General features: G+C 37.2%; 2 protein-coding genes across 10 annotated transcripts; one reads left to right on the forward strand and one right to left on the reverse strand.

The window, feature by feature from the left end:
- Positions 1-33: 33 nt before the first annotated feature.
- LOC140983796 (kinesin-like protein KIN-12C) lies at positions 34-12,582 on the reverse strand. Of its 8 annotated transcripts, none has more exons than XR_012176512.1 (32): positions 11,772-12,582; positions 11,432-11,587; positions 11,213-11,296; positions 11,007-11,126; positions 10,810-10,923; positions 10,631-10,723; positions 10,381-10,541; positions 10,236-10,310; positions 9,534-9,621; positions 9,403-9,461; positions 9,250-9,313; positions 9,102-9,167; positions 8,853-9,020; positions 8,667-8,774; positions 8,350-8,585; positions 8,198-8,267; positions 8,050-8,109; positions 7,895-7,953; positions 6,883-6,949; positions 4,885-6,615; positions 3,485-4,789; positions 3,301-3,408; positions 2,985-3,148; positions 2,815-2,902; positions 2,654-2,728; positions 2,023-2,256; positions 1,566-1,664; positions 1,405-1,479; positions 1,273-1,331; positions 1,024-1,135; positions 256-763; positions 34-212 (listed from the first exon to the last, which is right to left on the reverse strand). XR_012176512.1 is itself a non-coding variant. In XM_073450939.1 (32 exons), the coding sequence occupies exons 1-32, from the start codon at positions 12,333-12,335 to the stop codon at positions 509-511; spliced, it is 6,591 nt and encodes a 2,196-aa protein (XP_073307040.1). In that variant the 5' UTR covers positions 12,336-12,581; the 3' UTR covers positions 222-508. The 8 variants fall into 8 exon arrangements, 7 of the variants coding, with proteins under 7 accessions (XP_073307040.1, XP_073307039.1, XP_073307038.1 ...); XM_073450939.1 differs by lacking the exon at positions 34-212 and having other exon boundaries at positions 222-763; positions 11,772-11,911; positions 12,038-12,581; XM_073450938.1 differs by lacking the exon at positions 34-212 and having other exon boundaries at positions 222-763; positions 8,350-8,576; positions 8,667-8,771.
- A 544-nt stretch (positions 12,583-13,126) lies between these two features.
- On the forward strand, positions 13,127-17,050 carry LOC140985417 (inositol transporter 4-like). 2 transcript variants are annotated; one of them, XM_073453281.1, is made up of 7 exons: positions 13,127-14,228; positions 14,492-14,599; positions 14,769-14,839; positions 14,918-15,253; positions 15,379-15,486; positions 15,626-16,237; positions 16,330-17,050. In XM_073453281.1, exons 2-7 carry the CDS (start codon positions 14,545-14,547, stop codon positions 16,807-16,809), a joined length of 1,662 nt encoding a protein of 553 aa, XP_073309382.1. In that variant the 5' UTR covers positions 13,127-14,228; positions 14,492-14,544; the 3' UTR covers positions 16,810-17,050. The 2 variants fall into 2 exon arrangements, with proteins under 2 accessions (XP_073309382.1, XP_073309381.1); XM_073453280.1 differs by having other exon boundaries at positions 14,325-14,599; positions 16,330-17,049.
- Positions 17,051-17,618: the final 568 nt, after the last annotated feature.

The following is a 17,618-nucleotide window of genomic DNA, read 5'->3' on the forward strand; positions in this document are numbered from 1 at the left end:
ACCAAATGATTTAAACTCAACTCTAGTTGTGACTTATGCGGTTGTTTGGACACTTTTGGCCAAATGAGTCAGGAATCAGAGTGTAATTTAGAAGATTGAAGATTACAAGCAAAAGACATTTCTGAATGCATCCAACATTCCAACTATTTACAAATCAATGTAACATGACTTTCAGAGACATAGGAAAAAAAGAATTACAATCTTTCACTTACCTCCAGAGACATAGGAAAAAAAGAATTACAATCTTTCACTTACCTCCAGAGACATAGGAAAACTTTCACTTTCCTGACACATTGCCACTACAAATGGATTGGGTTAAGCCTTCTAAATAACTGATCAATGACCAATGTAATTGCTTATCTGCCATGCATTGCAGATCAACACACAAAGTAGGGCTTCTGCTCCCTACCAATAATCAAACTTTCTTTCTTTTTCTTTTTCTTTTTTTTTTTTTTTTTGACTATAGTACTGCATCAAAATATAATTTTTTTCAGTAAGTAGTCATCATCTACCTAAACCTTTTTTCTTTACCACGGCTCTCCAGTTTGTCCTCAGGTCTACGATACTGAGCAAATTCATCATTGATCCTTGACAGAACTTTCTGTGAACGTGCCAACCTCTCATCAAGGTCTAACTCAAATGGCCACATCAAGAAGTTATTTGTTTGCTGTTGATTATGGTGTTGGCCGTCTTGCATCCTGAATAGCTTCTTCACCATTTCGTCTAATTCGACAACCTTCTTCTGTAGGTTACTCTTGTCTATCTGCACAAGTATTAAGACAATTTGGTCTCGTCACATCATTTGACAACATTTATAGTGACTTATTGTGATTCAGATATATCAGTAGCAAAACCAGAGCATTCATTTGGGTTGGTGTGAAACTAGATAATGAAAGTAAAAGAACACGAGCATATATAAAATTATATATGGACATTAGAGAATTTAAGAGGGAAGGGGAGCCAGCCCCTGTCGACCACCCTCATCCTCTCCCCAATCACTAAGATAAATAGTGCCACTTGTACCTTCAGCATGTCGTTTTGTGCAATCAACATCTGGTTTCGTTGTTGTAGTTGTTCCAGCATAATCTGCAAACCAAGTTGGTCTGCTTTGCTTTTATTGACTTCTATAATACATCTGTAGCAAAATATCAAATCAACCTTATTAATGTCATGGTCACATCAACACTATTAATCCTAGTAATTGTCGGTTAAATAAAAAACAATGTAAAATGGAGTATTTCGGAAGGATTCGTTTTAAACAGCATCAATCACCTTTCTTTATCTTCATGTAATTCATCAATATGACTCCTCAGGTTGACAATATCTTGCTCCTAGTGACAGGAAATAAGCATGTGAATCATGAAGCTATAGTTTTTTCAAAAAAATGAAAGTAAAACACAGTACCATCACAGCAAATTCTCGTCTCTGATGTTGAGCCTCCTTAATAAGCTTTTGAAGTTGATGTTTGTCAACTATGTTCTATAACAAGAATTTTGCGAAATATGCACACTGTTATATTGATAAAAGAAAACATGAACCATTATTTTGCTTGGGCCTGAACTCACAGCGTAATTGGTGATGTCCAGCTTAACACTGAGTAAATCCCTGATGACATCATGTGTCATGCTTTCTGCAGTGGCTAGTCTAGTATTCAGCACACATACCTGAATGAGTATACATTAGCAGTTACCGTGTTAATGGACAAATTACAGGAAAATAAATTCCAAAAAGATGGAGCCGCATGAAGGGGTTTCTCAAGAGTGAAGACCCAAAAATCATTTTACAGCATCCCAAACCATCAGGATAAAACAAGAAGCGCCGCAGGCCACCCAATAGTAAAGGGAACATGGCTAAAACTGCATCAGCTAAAAACGAAATCTGCTACTCAAGAAAATATCTTGTACTAAATCAAACTACACAGATATCACTTCATGATATCAAAGTTAAGAAATGCGTTCATTAAAGTTATTGCTGATGGGACCATCAAATATCTTTCACAACTCACAACAGCAGTGTACTTACCTCTTTATGCTTACTGGTTACCAGTGCCTCAAGCTCTTCAATTTGAAGTCTAGCATTTGACAGCTCCCGATCCTTTTCTTGATTCACTTGCTGGACCAAACTAGCAATGCATCTGAATGGGGAACTAGAACCCCTTGTTTTTGTTGAAATTTTATCAGCACTTTCTATAGTTGGCCCAACAGATACAAACAATTCTGGTTTAACTTCACGAACCATTGCTTCCAAGTTCTTGTACTGTGCACAATACAGAATGCGGTTGCTTGTAATTGACATGATTAGAATTGAAAAAGTATAAAATAACAGCCAAAGTAAATGTAAATTTTTGTGCGTTGATTATATCTAATGCAGTTTCCCACATGGACGCCAATTTTTAATTCTCTTCTCCCTTGCAGTAAATATTCCACATTCATCTTTCAGCACTCAGAAACTTTGATACCATGAATGAGTTCTAGGCCACTAATTTGTCCCAAGTTGAAAAAGCAGCAAGCCAAACCAATCATTTAGCACTGTGTTGACTTCAAGATCAGATATCAGTTAAAGAAAAGTGATGTCAACCAAAAGAGGGAGTGAACTGAAATCCGAAGTTCCTATAAGAACCAACTCATATAAGGTTTATGATTAATTTATTTACCTTCTGTTGGTACTGTGATGCCTGTGCTTCAGCATGCAATACAAGTTCAGAGATATAATCTTTGAATTGATTGATCTGAAGGATAAACACGCAGTTTACATTAGAATACGAGGAAAATTTAACAGTATGGATTGCCTAATCAAAGCTAATCATAACCAAACCTTGTGATCTTGTTCAGCGTTCTTCTCTTCAAGAAATCTTATTCGGCAATGGGCCTCATTAGCCTCGAATGCTTTGATGTGCAATTTACTGAAAACAGAATAGTATGACTACTTGAAATGATTTTGAAGGTGAATAACAATATGCAGAAAAAATCACAGATTTTATGCACCTTGAAAGTTGATCTTCGATCAAAACCGAATTCGTGCTATCTGATTGCATGCTTTCAGTAAAATCCTCAACAGTTGATAATCTGCGTCTAAGTGCTTGAAGTTCCAATTCTAGTGTATCTTTTATCGTGCAATGTTTTTGTATCTCTTCCTCCATTTCTTGTACCTTAAATGTGTAAAATATATATGGAATATTGAACAATGCAATTCTTCAACGGGTACTATAACGTCAGAACATAACATTAAGAAATTATCCTCGAGAGTTTAAAAAAATGAGAATGCAGCATAGTTTTCTAGAAAAGAGAGCACTAAACTTACTTTTTTTTCTAAAACGTTTATGGTGCATTCAAGTTCCTCGACAGATCGTTCTAAAATCTTGACTTCCTCTTCCTTTTGCTCAGCATACATTTTACTTCCCTCCGACTCCTATGGAATTCAGGTTGAATTCAGAAGTACCCTGAATCGACTCAACAATCTCAAAAAGCTACCCAAAATGACATACCTGACGGGCTTCTGTAGCTACAGCTTGGTTCTCATCAGCTAATGCACATGCCATATCGAGCCTGTCTTGCAAAGAACAGAGTTTTTCAAAAAGTTGGTCTCTCTCTGCAGTCACTCTTGTTAAAGATTTTTCAACATCTTCCGTTGAAGGCACTAAATGTTTCTCTGGCGACGAAGATAAACGAATAATTTCTTTTTCCAAATTTTTGATAGCTTCTCTTTGCTCTTCTACCAGCTGCTCCGCCTCAGAGTTTTTCAGATAAAGATCCTTCGAAAGAACTTTTAACTCCACATTTTGCTCAGACAAAACATTTGACATTTCTGTTGCCTGATCTAATTCAGATTTTGAGTTAAATAGAGCTAGCGCAACTTCAGCCATTCGGTCTTCAACTTTTGCATTCTTTGCTTGCATATCATCAAGCTGAACTCTTTTGATCTGTAGCTCATTCTGGACTTCGTTTGATGCAAGAATTAATTTTTCAATTTCATCCTTAATGTCTTTCCTGTGGGAGGCTAATTCTTGTAGCAAGCTGAAGTCAAAAAGTAACCCTTTCAGTAAGATATCTTTTCGTTCCAGCTCCCTCTCGAGTTTGGAGTTTTTATTCACAGTGTCAATATGGACTGGGTCGAACTTTTTAATTTCTGTTCCCAACTTATCTGCAACATGATCTCCTTCACTTTGACATTTAACAGGATGAGAAGTAGTGTTGTCATCCCAACTTATATTACTAATTCTAAGTTTATTTGTAATTAAAGTATGTTCTTGGAGTGGAGATCTATCAGCCTTTGTAATTTTGTTAATTCTTCTGAATCTGTGAACGTACTCCCCCATTCGGCACTGTAAGACAAGCATGCTGATATCGCTCTGTAATGCCTTGCAAAACAAGGCATCCAACCATGATTTAGATATGCAGAAGAAAGATCGTGTCTCTTCAACAACTTTATTGCCATCACTGCATGCTGATAACTCCAAAGCTGTTCGCATTTGAATGAAAAAGTCTTCAAGCGAAGTCAAGATGTTAGCTATTTCTATAAAGCTAAACTGGATCTGATCTCGCAATACTTCATTTTCTCCATCTTTCAGAAGTATACAGAATTTTAGCTGTTGTATCTCTTCAATCAAGTTTTCTTTATCTGCCATTAATTCCTTTCCTGATTGCTTCCACATTTCTGTCATCATATTTGCCTTTTCATTTGCCTTTAGCATTGCTTTTAATATGTAATCAGCTTCTTCCATGGTTTCGTAAGCCTCTTCAATTTTGGTCAAGAAGTTAGCAGTAGGATATACATATCCTTCATCTGCCAACTGCATGTAACACAATATTGTAATGAAATAAAGCATGAAAAAAGTGAACACATTATATTTTGAAGCGTGTATAAAAACACTCGATATTATCTCACCTCTCCCAATTTTTGGCTGCTGCTGTCGACTCTTCGGCTAGCATGTTGATCATGTACATCTCCGAGTCGCTTAATGCTGTTCTCTATTGCATCTTGATTAGACAATTTTAAAACCTCAGCAGCACAACTCTGATTTTTTTCATGAACAGAAACTGCCACGAACTCCTTTAGCTTGCCAAAAGTTTTGTATGCTTTTGTGAATTCCTTCTTGAAAAGTAAACATGCAGTATTATGGCTAAAATGTGTTACTTCATCAAACTTTGGTTCAAGAATTGGTTCAGTTAGTTTGTTTCCACATCCATATCTATTGCTTGAAGATGACTTATCCCCATCACCTGCACTTTGAACTGAAGAATCAGAGCATGAATTTGAACAATCAGGGGTCCATCCATCCATCTGTACCAAAGATTCTGTTGAATCCACATGGAAAAGCTTATTCATAGCTTGGTGAAAGCATGCAGTCATAGAACTCAATTGGTCATCAATACAAGAACCATTAACTGCTTCTTCAGTCTCTGATAGCCTCAGATTTGCCGATGCAGCTTCAGTGTCAACGTCTCCAGTTCCAAAAACATTTTTATGAGTTAAAGACATAATTGTGTCGGCACTTCGTCTGATATTGTCAATGGAATATTTAGAGAGCACATTTTCCGCTAATAAAGCACCATAAGCCTGATTTTCAGTAATTTGGCCCTCTTTTGGTAAAGGTTTCCTTTCTGGAAATTCTTTTGCATCAGTTGAATCATCTGATATTTTAAAGCACTGTAATTTCTCTCCACTTAAATAATTTTCAGACTGCTGATACTTAGTAAGCACAACCATCGCACCCTTCAAGGAGTATAGTTTTTGTTCCATTTGCAACACATTTTTTTGCGCATCTTCCAAACTCTTTTGCAGTAGCAGAATTGTTTGTTCCTTTTCAACACAAATTTTAGCAGCTCTCTCAACATGTTCACTGACCCAACCATTGGCACTGGGAAAGGAATGAGAAATACTTGTTATTTGGCGTGCGGCATCTCCTAGGGATCTAGAACCATCAATGAGAAAGGTGGTTAGCTCCAAAGTTGCACTTTCCCACTTTGAACAGACATATTTTAGTTCTTCCTCCTTATTTGATATGCTGCTTTCAAGATTTAAATTCTGTTGAGTCAAGGAGCATAAACGCATTTGAAAGTCTTTTTGAAGTCTATCCATCTCTTCTTGTAAATGTACTATAGCTTTGGTGGCCTCAAATTCGACCTCATTTTGAACTAATTTAGTTTCGTAATCGTTAGATAGCCATGTTGTATGTTCTCTTATGTATTGCCCATTAAGTAATTGTGCTTCTTTGAGTTCCCCATACAACTCATCCAACTTTGCTTGCAAAGTCACAATGCCAGTGGCTTCTTTGCCCTCAATTGCAGCATTTGGATTTTTATTTCCTGAACCAGAAATATGTCGGTCATAAACCTTACATTTGTCCTCGAGTTCTCTCATCATAATTTCCCCATTATCCTGTATTTTTATCACCTTCTCATTTCTTGGCTGCACAGACTCTGGTTCTTTATTCAGCTGGACATGCCCCAATTTCAAGGTTTTAAGCAAAGATTGTGCACCCATCAGCTGTTTGTGGACGTTGTCACAGTTCAACTTTATATTCTGACCATTTGCATCATGATAAAATTCATCATATTGATCGTTGCTGGAAGTAGCCTCATCAACTAAATTTTCACTCGGTAAACTATTCTCAATCTGCAACATAGCTAGAAAATATCATGGAGACAGCAAAAAAAATGGTTTAGCCAAAATGTTCATTTTCTTCAGTTATTGTGATTAAAAGGAATTTATCACCTACGATCTACGTGCTTCATCAGCATTGTAAGTCACACTACCTACTATGAAATGAGCACCACTCATGACCATTGTATTTTCGTTCACATGTTATACGGATATATTTAATTCCAAACAATGAACACATATTAGCACTTATTTGGGAAAGTGCATAGAATTTGTCCTTACCGAGTTGAAAGTATCTTGGTTGCAGTTCATGCTATTTCCAAGTTGTAGTTGTAATTCATCAACTTCCCTGAAAAGCATAATATTTACAGAAAGAACAATCGACAAAATAAAAGTACATGACCAGCTATTACTAGTAAATTTGATTACGATCTAACAGAAAATAAACACCATAAGTTCTGACTCAATGATAATAGTCCTACTTGTGTTATAAAGAGAGTAACATTTCAATGAATGTGGGGCTATTGCTTTCTTGATAGTGTAAAATAGGGGGCATACTAAAGGGAGTTGTTACAACCTTTTAGTAGAACTCACTCTCAAAAGCGTCCAAGAGATTATAAACCCGCACGACAACTTTTTCACAAGTGATGTGGGACGAACCATGACACATTACAATCTTGTTATAAGGTGCTCAAGAAGTTATAAATCCATAAGGCGGGTTTTTCACAAGTGACGTGGGACAAACCATGCCACATTATAAGAGTACGATAATGGTTCACTGTTACGGACCAAGGTGGAGGCCCAAGTAGATCAAAACTAATGGTATACAGTAGAAGGGCCCAGAAAAGTTTAGCATAGAACAAAGGAAAAAAATATTCTGTGAGGTTTTTCTTTCCATGTATATGGAGACATTTCCTAATTATATTTTGGGGGATTTTATTTTGGAAACGATATATTAATTTTATTTTGTAAACAATATATTATCTTTGTTGGAGGGGAATAAGATTCATTGACTTCCTGTCACTTACCAGTTATCCATGCATGACAAATGAGACAAACAGAAAAACAATTTCAGAATAATAATAGTAAATTAAATTCTTATCTGAAACTATCATTAGCTTCCTTAAATGGCTGAAGAAAACTAACACAAGAAGATGAATCAAGAAAGGAATGAAGATGAGCGTTATCAACACTCAACAGGTATGAACTCGAGATACTTCAATGGTTCAAACGTATTGTTGTTCAAATTTAGAGAGCGTGTATAGGCAATGAAGCTTGAGTCAGGCAGATTCACCTAATTAGTTCGGTATTCATTTCCTTGCACCTTTGCAACTCTCTTTCAACTTCAAGTCCCTGTGTTTTTGTGCAAATCTAAGATTGGTGACAACTATAGATAACCAAAATACAGCAATTTGATTGAAGAGTTGCAGTGTGATTAACCTATTTTACCTTTGTTGAAGGCCACTGTTGGTTTGCACAACTTTTATCGACTTCGAGTAATTCTAAAAGCTTCATATATGCAGGACAAAGTAGAAAAAATATCAACGTGGATTCAGGTGAACATTTGGATTTATATTATGCAAAAATTTCACCATACCTGACTGTGTAATCCAGATATTTCATCAAGCAATCTTTCTCTCTCTCCTTGTTCAGAGAAATCTCGATACCTGTAATAATGGAAAATGATCGATCTTTAAAGGGTATAAACCGAGACCACTGAAATATTGAACATGCATTCATGATTGTTACAGTCGAATTTGCTCTCGCAGTCTGAAATTCTCCAGTTCTAGTCGATCTACTTCTGGATTCCTATCAATTTTTTCTTGAAGCTGCTTAATTTCTTCTCGTAAAGCATTGTTTTCATCCTGATAAAATTTATCAGCACAGACTGGCCCATCCAACAATGATTCCAAGTGTTGTATCTTTTCATCTCGGAGTCTGAGCATCATTTTGGTACGCTGAGCTTCTTCTTCTTGCTGATGAACCTTCCAACAGATTTTAAACTGTCATTTATCTAGAAAATCGAAGTGAAGGCATAAGAGGTCTAGAATGTGGACTTGACAAACCAAATTATTCATCCGTTCAATTTCAGCTTTCAGTCTTTTGACTTCCATCGCAGTCAACTTCTCTCGATGCAGGGCACCACTTAAGGTATCTTCCAAGTTCTTCGTCTGCTACAAACAATTTATTTGGTTAAACTCTGTGATTATCAACTGTGTTGGAACAAAGTTCATCTTGGAGTTGAGTGATACCTTCCTAATTCCTCCCCTTGGAATCTTATGCTTGCCATACACATTGGTTTCATCAAATGTCTCGTACCTTCCAGGAAAGTAACCCAGGCTATAATTTTCAGAATCTGGAGCAAAATCTATAGGTTTCAGTGAAGCAAGTTGATACTTCATCAGGAATGACAACTGACCCTGTTTATGTGATAAATGAACAAATTACTAGCTTCATGGTGCCAAAGATTACATGTGAATACTCATGTAACAAATTTCCACCTTTAATTGTTGGATTTGGTGCTGCAATGCAATGACATCTCCTGAAGCATCTTCATTTATTTTAGCCTGAAAACAAACCAAGGCATCAGTAAAGAATGACATAAAAAGCCTCACCTTCCACTGAAAATAAGCTCAATCAAATCTATACATTATTCTGAATAAGCTTGGCACGTTGTGCAAATTTCAAAGTGCTTAAAGTCTCGTATGCGGAGCTGTAAAATGAAAAGAAACTTGTAATAAGACATTGTTTTCGAAAAAGCCCACTGGACTCGTCCATTCAAAACGGATATAATTACTATACCAGGTAGATGGGCTGATGTTTGCAATTATTGTTGTTTTTGAATTTCCACCCAGAGAGTCCTGCATCCATAGAGGTGTATATCACAACAAAACATACATATCAACAGAAGCTCATGATGCTTGTTTTCTGACCTGAAGAAGAAACGTTAGTCTAGAGTCTCTGTAGGGTACATGTCGATGTTTCCCATGCGCCAGATCCACCAGAGACATTATTACCATTCTAAAGGTACAGTTAATGTAAAAATCAGAATATCGATGGTAGAAAAATACTATACAGCATCACTATGGCTCAGCTAAACAAGCAAATGAGCAATAAAACTCAACTGAGGAAAGTTTCTTCCGGAGGCAATAATGGATTGACAGTTATCGCTACTATATTAATGGAACCAAAATATTTCCACAATTGAAGCAACATAGCACGTTCTACTGAATTGGCACAGTTCTCCATGCTTCAATCGTATACATCTCTGTAATAAAGCTTGCCAAGCTGACGAGTTGTTTGTTTATTTGAAATATTATGATCTAGACATCATCTTGTTTGTTTAGAATCTTAACAATCTAACATTTCAGGATCCGCTTGTCTATAGATGTTTGAAATTTGAATGCATATTAATTTCTAGTCATGAACTCTGTGAATCTGACCATAACTAGGTAAACTAACTTGAAGGGAAGGAGAGGGCTATAACATGCAATAGTTCCCATAAACCAGGAGGGCAATTGATGGCATACAAGATGAAGATAGTATTTGTTTATACACCAAAATAGTCATTCAGAAAAACAAAAAGGAAAATATGATGGCAGAATTAGAATTGGAATGAGTTTAGAAACTTCTACCCCAGAGTTGAAAGAGACTTATTTATATTTGCAGCTTCTTTCAAACGATCTCCTTCTGCCCCAGAGCTTTTCTGCCTATCAAAACAAAATTTCATATGTGATTACTGCCTCCTAACAAAGATCTTTTTATGACGCCAGCTGTTACCTCTCAGAACCAGAAAGATCCACTAGATTCAATCTTCCAAACCTAAGGTGGACCGTGGAATCTTTCTCCCACTGGCTCTCAATTATGCAAGTGAAGACACTGTGGGATCGGCTGCTCTCACTGTTCATATGAGTTGCTGCTATTTTCCTATTTGCAGCACCCTATGCCAGGTAAAGGAATAGCCAACTGTTTTTCAAAATAATGAATGATTAAAGATTAATATTCGAGAATATTCAATTTTGAGCATCACCTGTTGCAAAAGTTTGAGAACTTCGTTCGCTGTTCTAACACTGTACTCGGTAAGGTTTTCAACATATACCCCTTTCTTCAAATCTTCTCTGAGCTATATTAATTAAAGTTCAGTAGAAAAATTCAGTACTTGAAACTTTAACAATACAGATGGAGTTCATCGCCATAAATTTAAATTACCTGGAGATTAGTGGACAAAGGCTCTAGAAGGTCCGTTATTTGCTCATTATATATCTCTAGAAAAGAACATTTGCAGCTATAGCTTAATCTCTCATTCTTCCTGTCCTCTTCTTCCTTAAAGATGGCCACAAGGGGTATTTAGCAACCAGGAAAAAGTATAAGATTCACCAAATAAGTAAATATCATCACTGTCTGACCTTTGTAATCCTCGTGAATAGGTACTCGAATGTACGGTAAGTAATGCCACGATCAGCACTGAGCTTTTCATTCATCTTATCAGTTTCACCCACCATAGTATAGGTCTTTCCACTACCTGTCTGCAATAAGTTTTTAAGGATTTTATGATTAATCAAGGCTGACTTATAATCATTGTCCAACAACAAAATGTCTCAATTATGTCTACCTGTCCATAAGCAAACATGCAGCTGTTATACCCGGACATGCAATTATCCACCATGGGCAATCCCACAACTCTGAATAGCTTTTCCTGAACAAATTTGGTCATGCAATTTCTCGTAAATTTCAAAAGATTTTAAACTGAAATTAACAATGGCTGTCATTATAAGTATAAGTTTCACATTAAATATAGCTACATATCAAAAAGTACACGAGAGACGGGCACCTGTGATGTACTTTCACAAGCAATGTGATCAAATGTAAATCTAGTTTCGGGATGACCTATCCAAACTACCGACTGTGAACTCTCTTGCCTCACGCACCTCCCATACCCATGTGAAACAATTTCTTTATTATTCAATGGTCTAATCCGAATCAAAACCTGCATTCAACAACGAAGAATAAACAAACACCAAATGCTCTTAAAAAAACCAAGAAGAAGAAGAAGAAGAAGAAAAAAAGGTAAATCAGACAGCCCTGACCCACGAACTCGGTAGTTCCAAACAGTACAACAACATCAACAAATAATATCACCGGATGAATAGTGAATTTATGTTAAAACCGACCTGCACATTATGATTCTCCCAAAACCCTGGGTCCTCATCAAGCTCAAATTGTGGAACCTGAACCGGTAACTGTTCTGGATTTGATATTGAAATCCTCCTAGAAACCCGCGAGCAAACCCCTCCTCTTCCTCCTACACTGCCTAATTGACACAGCACCTTGGTGAGCGTACCACCACTCGAAGCAGAACTGAGGTTGGAAAACTTAGGCCCACTTCTAACTTGAGGAGTACTTTGAGCTGAACTAGGTTCAGAATGAGCAGCTTTACCTTTAGCGTAACCTCTGGGATTTTTCAGAAACGAAGATATAAGCTCAGTCTCCGCAATCGCCTCAAATGTTTTGCTGCCAATACACCTGGATGATTCCGGTTTCTCTTTAAAATGATGCTGAAGAAGTTGGTTGTGAGTTCTTGATTGCAATTGAGACGGGTCAGGGATTGAATTAAGAGGAGCTCTTGATGGAGTCAACTGCATTTGATTCGACGGGCTTTCTAATCCGTTTTCACTTGCTATATAATGCGGTGACTTCAGCAGGGCCGGACGAGTTGAAGAGCCGTCATTGGACATGATTGAAGCTTTGATTCGAGATTAATAGCGAAGAATGGAGCATAAATTATGGAATTTCTTGTGAATTTATGGTTATGGGGAATCGGTAAACAGCGGCTCGCAAAAACTCCATTGACAGAGCAGCGCAGAGCCGAGCCCCACCTGAAATTCAAATTTGAAATGGGAGATAGAGATTTTTATTGCATTTTTCCCCTAGGGGTTTATCATAATTATGTGCTAACCCCAAAAGTATTACTATTATTATTTTTTGGATATTACCCAGTGTATAATATATAATTATTATGATATAATCTCCATAATAAAAATATATATATGTTTTTTTTGGGGTTTTTTTTTTTTTTTTTAAGTGAATACACTCTTATTTTTGGTTTTATAATTTTTTTTTATAATATATTGTATTTGCTGAGTGTGATGATATATTATGCAGTAGTCGTAGTCTAATGGATATAATGATCAACTGATTGCTCATTTACCCTCGACTTATACATTGAATATTATATAGTTAGTCTCCGCTATATAAATTACCTATATTTAATTGGAAAAAATTTTGTGTGAGACGGGCTCATGGGTCGAATTTTGTGATACAGATCTCTTATTTGGGTCATGCATAAAAAAAATATTACTTTTATTGTGAATATCGGTAGGTTAACCCGTCTCACAGATAAAGATTCGTGAGACCGTCTCACAAAAGACCTACTCTATTTAATTTCGATCACTCCTTTTAAAATACATTTTGTTAGGTTGGAATACAATATGATATGTATAATATTATTAGGGGAGATGAAGATTTGAATTGAAATTAATGATAAGGTTGATAGGTATAAATTTTTTTATTTTAAAAGCAAACACAAAATATGATGTTCTTTCCTTTATTTTAAATATAAAAGTATTCAAAAGACAACAAACAAATTAGTCTAATATTTTTTTTAATAAATTATGTCCGTTGGAAAGAACCCAACTACATCATCAAAATATAGTAAAGATGTGGGAATTGAATATGAATATCGAGTGGGGTGCCGTTCGAGAGGAGGTGGAAGAGCTTGAAGGAGGTGCAACCGCCGTAGAGCTCGTCGCATGTGTGGCCGGAGCAGTTGAGCATGCTGCGGAACTGGGCGGCGCAACACCCATCATCGATTCCGAAAGGATAGTTTATGGGAATGTACGTTGTTGCAGAAAGTTCGGCAGAGACAGCAAACTTCGATCAAAAAGTTCAAAAATATAATCAAGATCCATAAGTTCAACTTCGCAAATCGTGCACCTGAATTGTGAAAATGGGATTTAATTTTTCCTTCCTTGTTTATTCTGATTACAAATGTATGAATATATATTTCTTGATAAGAATACGAGTGTTATTGATCAGCGTAAATTGTTCAACGTTCATTCTCTTTACAGCTTTATTGAGTAAAGATGTTGAAATTTGGGTAAAAAGGGGGCATGCAAACTCCAAGTTTCCTGCTTTTTGTCGACCCTTGTCAAGATTTAAATAATTAAAATCATTCTTGGAATGGGTTTTAGCTAGTAACTTTTAATATATATATATATATAACCCTCCATCCAATTCATTGTTAGAAAAAAAAAAGGTAACTTTATTACTGTTTTTTTCTTTTTGTTTCGTACGGAGTACTTGAAATTTGAGATAAAATTAGACTTGTTTGCACTAATCCTGGGGAGTTATTGATCTCCTATGCGAAAATTTGTGCTTATCGTGACTGGGATCATTAACTAAATTTGGAGTCAATATTGTTGATTATACGTGAGGTCCACAAAATTTTCCCTCTTATATTATATATATTTAAGATTAAGTAGGCATTGAAAATTTAGTTTTTGTGACATTTATTCTAGCGGCTGACATTCTTTACAAGAGAGAAGAACAACCATCAGTCTTCTGTTAAGGTGATTCATTATCGGTTTTGTTCTCTCAAATATGCATGAAAAATAAAATTACAATCGTAGAATTCGATTTTTTTGACAGAATCTTGTCTCTTGCAGATATTGTGTGTATATATAAATATATATATTCATTGTTGTATCAAAGAAGAGTCCTTGCTGTGATTCCCTTCTCTTTCTTGGGATCAAATCCTGCTTTTCTCCGACAAAAACTCCTTACCTTTTGTCTTTGTGTATCAACATGGTTGAGGGAGGGATCTCACGTGCAGATAAGACAGAGTTTACTGAATGTTGGAGAACAGCATGGAGAACACCTTATATCATGAAGTTGGCCTTATCAGCTGGCATTGGAGGACTCCTCTTTGGCTATGATACAGGTCAATAACATGCCTCAAAGTTTTGGTGCTTAAAAATGTCAATGAGATTAAAATCATAATAGCAAAAAATATTGTTTGTTGTTATAAAAATCAATCGAAATAAATAGTTGTCATTTAAATTAATCTTTTCGAAATGGGATCAACACATCCATATTCTATTTTTGTGCAGGTGTTATTTCTGGTGCCCTTCTGTACATTAGGGAGGATTTTGACTCGGTAGATAGAAAGACATGGCTACAGGTATATATACACATTATCTTTGATATAAGCCATTTTCACGGAATCAAAGTTTAACTTCACCAATTTGCATAAAAAAAGGAAACCATCGTGAGCATGGCTGTTGCGGGTGCCATATTTGGTGCTGCAATGGGTGGATGGATCAACGACAGGTTTGGACGGAAAATATCTGTTTTGATAGCCGATGTTCTGTTCTTTTTCGGTGCAATTATCATGGCTGTTGCTCCTGGACCATGGATGATCATCCTCGGTAGAGTTTTCGTGGGATTGGGAGTAGGAATGGCTTCCATGACCGCTCCTCTGTATATTTCGGAAGCTTCGCCTCATAGAATTAGAGGTGCGCTTGTCAGCACAAATGGCTTGCTTATCACCGGAGGGCAATTTCTTTCTTACCTTATCAATCTAGCTTTCTCTCATGTAAGTGTTTTTTTTTTTTGCTTTCTAATATTTTCTCTCTTTTCACAATCACTTATTCTTAAAACAAGAAATACTCACACTCTGAAGGAAGAACTAATCGGTAAGCAATCTGGAATATGCTTCAGGTCACTGGAACGTGGCGTTGGATGCTTGGTACAGCTGGTCTTCCCGCACTTGTTCAGTTCATTTTGATGCTGTCACTCCCTGAGTCTCCAAGATGGCTCTTCAGACATGTAAGGAATCCTGCTCCTTCTGTATTGCCTGCAAATTTAATCTGTTACACTCCAACATTGAGTTGAGTGGAGTTGCTTTTGAGTTCTCATTTTTTAATTTAAGCAAAATTTGTCTTTTTGAATGTCAAACAATTATCAGGGTAAAGAGGACGAGGCCAAGTCCATCTTAGAAAAAATTTACCCCCCTGAAGAACTCGAGGATGAGTTGCAGGCCTTGAAAACATCCATTGAGCAAGAAAAGCAAGGGGAAAATCCTGGGGAAAGTGGTATATTTTCACAACTCAAGGGTGCATGGGGTAATGATGTAGTCAGGAGGGGACTATACGCTGGTATCACCGTTCAAGTCGCTCAGCAATTCGTAGGCATAAACACCGTAATGTACTATAGTCCAACCATAATCCAGTTCGCCGGATTTGCTTCAAACAAGACAGCACTGGCACTCTCTCTCATCACTTCAGGCCTGAACGCTCTCGGTTCCATAGTCAGCATGTGCTTCGTGGATCGTTATGGCAGGAGAAGACTGATGATTATTTCAATGATTGGGATCATTTCCTGTCTTGTGGTGTTATCTGTCGTCTTTTTCCAAGCTTCAGCCAGTGCCCCTGATGTCAGCAGCGCGGAAACTGCTTATTTCGGTGTCAATTCTACTTGCCGGGCCTACACTCAAGCTTCGGACGCATCATCGTGGGGCTGCATGAGATGCTTGGCTAAGGACACTGACTGTGCTTTCTGCTCGGCACCTGGCAGCCTAGTGTGTCCAGTTTACAAGAATGTGATGCATTAACATGTAATTTATTCACTTTTCTTTGCTAATGATGTATTTTTTTCCTGTCTTATTGGCAGTATCATGCAGGCGCCTGTCTCGAAATGAATGATGTGGTGAGAAGCGTCTGCAGGGCAGATAAGCGAACATGGTATACACAAGGGTGCCCAAGTAAGATCGGATTTTTGGCGGTGGTACTGCTCGGCCTATACATCATCGTCTACTCCCCCGGCATGGGAACTGTCCCGTGGATCGTCAACTCCGAGATATACCCGCTCAAGTATAGAGGGATTGGTGGAGGCATTGCTGCGGTTTCTAACTGGAGTTCAAATCTTATAGTCAGTGAAACGTTCTTGACACTAACCGAGCACCTAGGATCTGGTGGAACCTTCCTCTTGTTCGCGGGGTTTTCATTGATTGGGCTCGTATTCATTTTCTTCCTCGTACCGGAGACCAAAGGGCTGCAGTTCGAGGAGGTGGAGAAGATGCTGGAGAAAGGGTACTCTCCATTCAAGAAGGGAGACAAAGCTTTAGAAGATTGGCACACCGACAACAATTAAGTTCCAAGCAGAAGTGTGGTGAAACATCAACAATGGCCAACAGATACATTTTTTTTTATCTTAATCAAAATCCTTACATCGATACACACCCCTAAAACTTCCTTCTGCTATTTGGATTGCCTTCATAGACTGGAGACTGTCTTCTCTTGATACTGGTCGCTTGAACCACTACATTTTGAGTTGCTAAGTCAGCCATCGTCAATAAGAAACTTGCATGATATTATATTATTATTGATCATAACATTTCAAATATATTAAGGACATTTATAAATGAATGTGGTAAGATTGATAAGCCTGAATCCAATAGAGAGTTTAGGGATTTTATTTTATCATATTTGAAATGTTTTGGATCTGAAGTGGGGGGAGGGGGAATCCCAAAAGATGATTGAAGAAATTCAAAGTCGAAAGGAGAATGGATTTGGGTTGCTCGGCCCACCACTGCAAGCCCAATTCACAGAGAAATATTTATGGGCCGTTACAAAAGAATGAGTTGGAACTGGACTAATATGCAAGCATTTTGGCCCAATGGATCAATGCTTGCGGAGGACAATTGTTTGGACTAAAATATTTAATTATGAAAGCCCAATTTAATAATGGAGTCCCGATTAAATTATGAAAGTCCATCAAATGTTGTAGATAGATTCCCATTGATTTAAATTTATTCAGATAAGCCAAGAAGATTGTGGGAAGAGGAGAAGATCGTGGGAGAAAAGGGAAGAAGATCGTCAGTCATGGGGAGGAGTAGAAGAAATCGCACCACACAGTGAAGAAAAGAAAGGAATCGGTCAACATAGAGAAGACACAAGACA

Source organism: Primulina huaijiensis, chromosome 9, assembly GCF_012295235.1.
Source record: "Primulina huaijiensis isolate GDHJ02 chromosome 9, ASM1229523v2, whole genome shotgun sequence".
NCBI classification, from domain to species: Eukaryota; Viridiplantae; Streptophyta; class Magnoliopsida; order Lamiales; family Gesneriaceae; genus Primulina; species Primulina huaijiensis.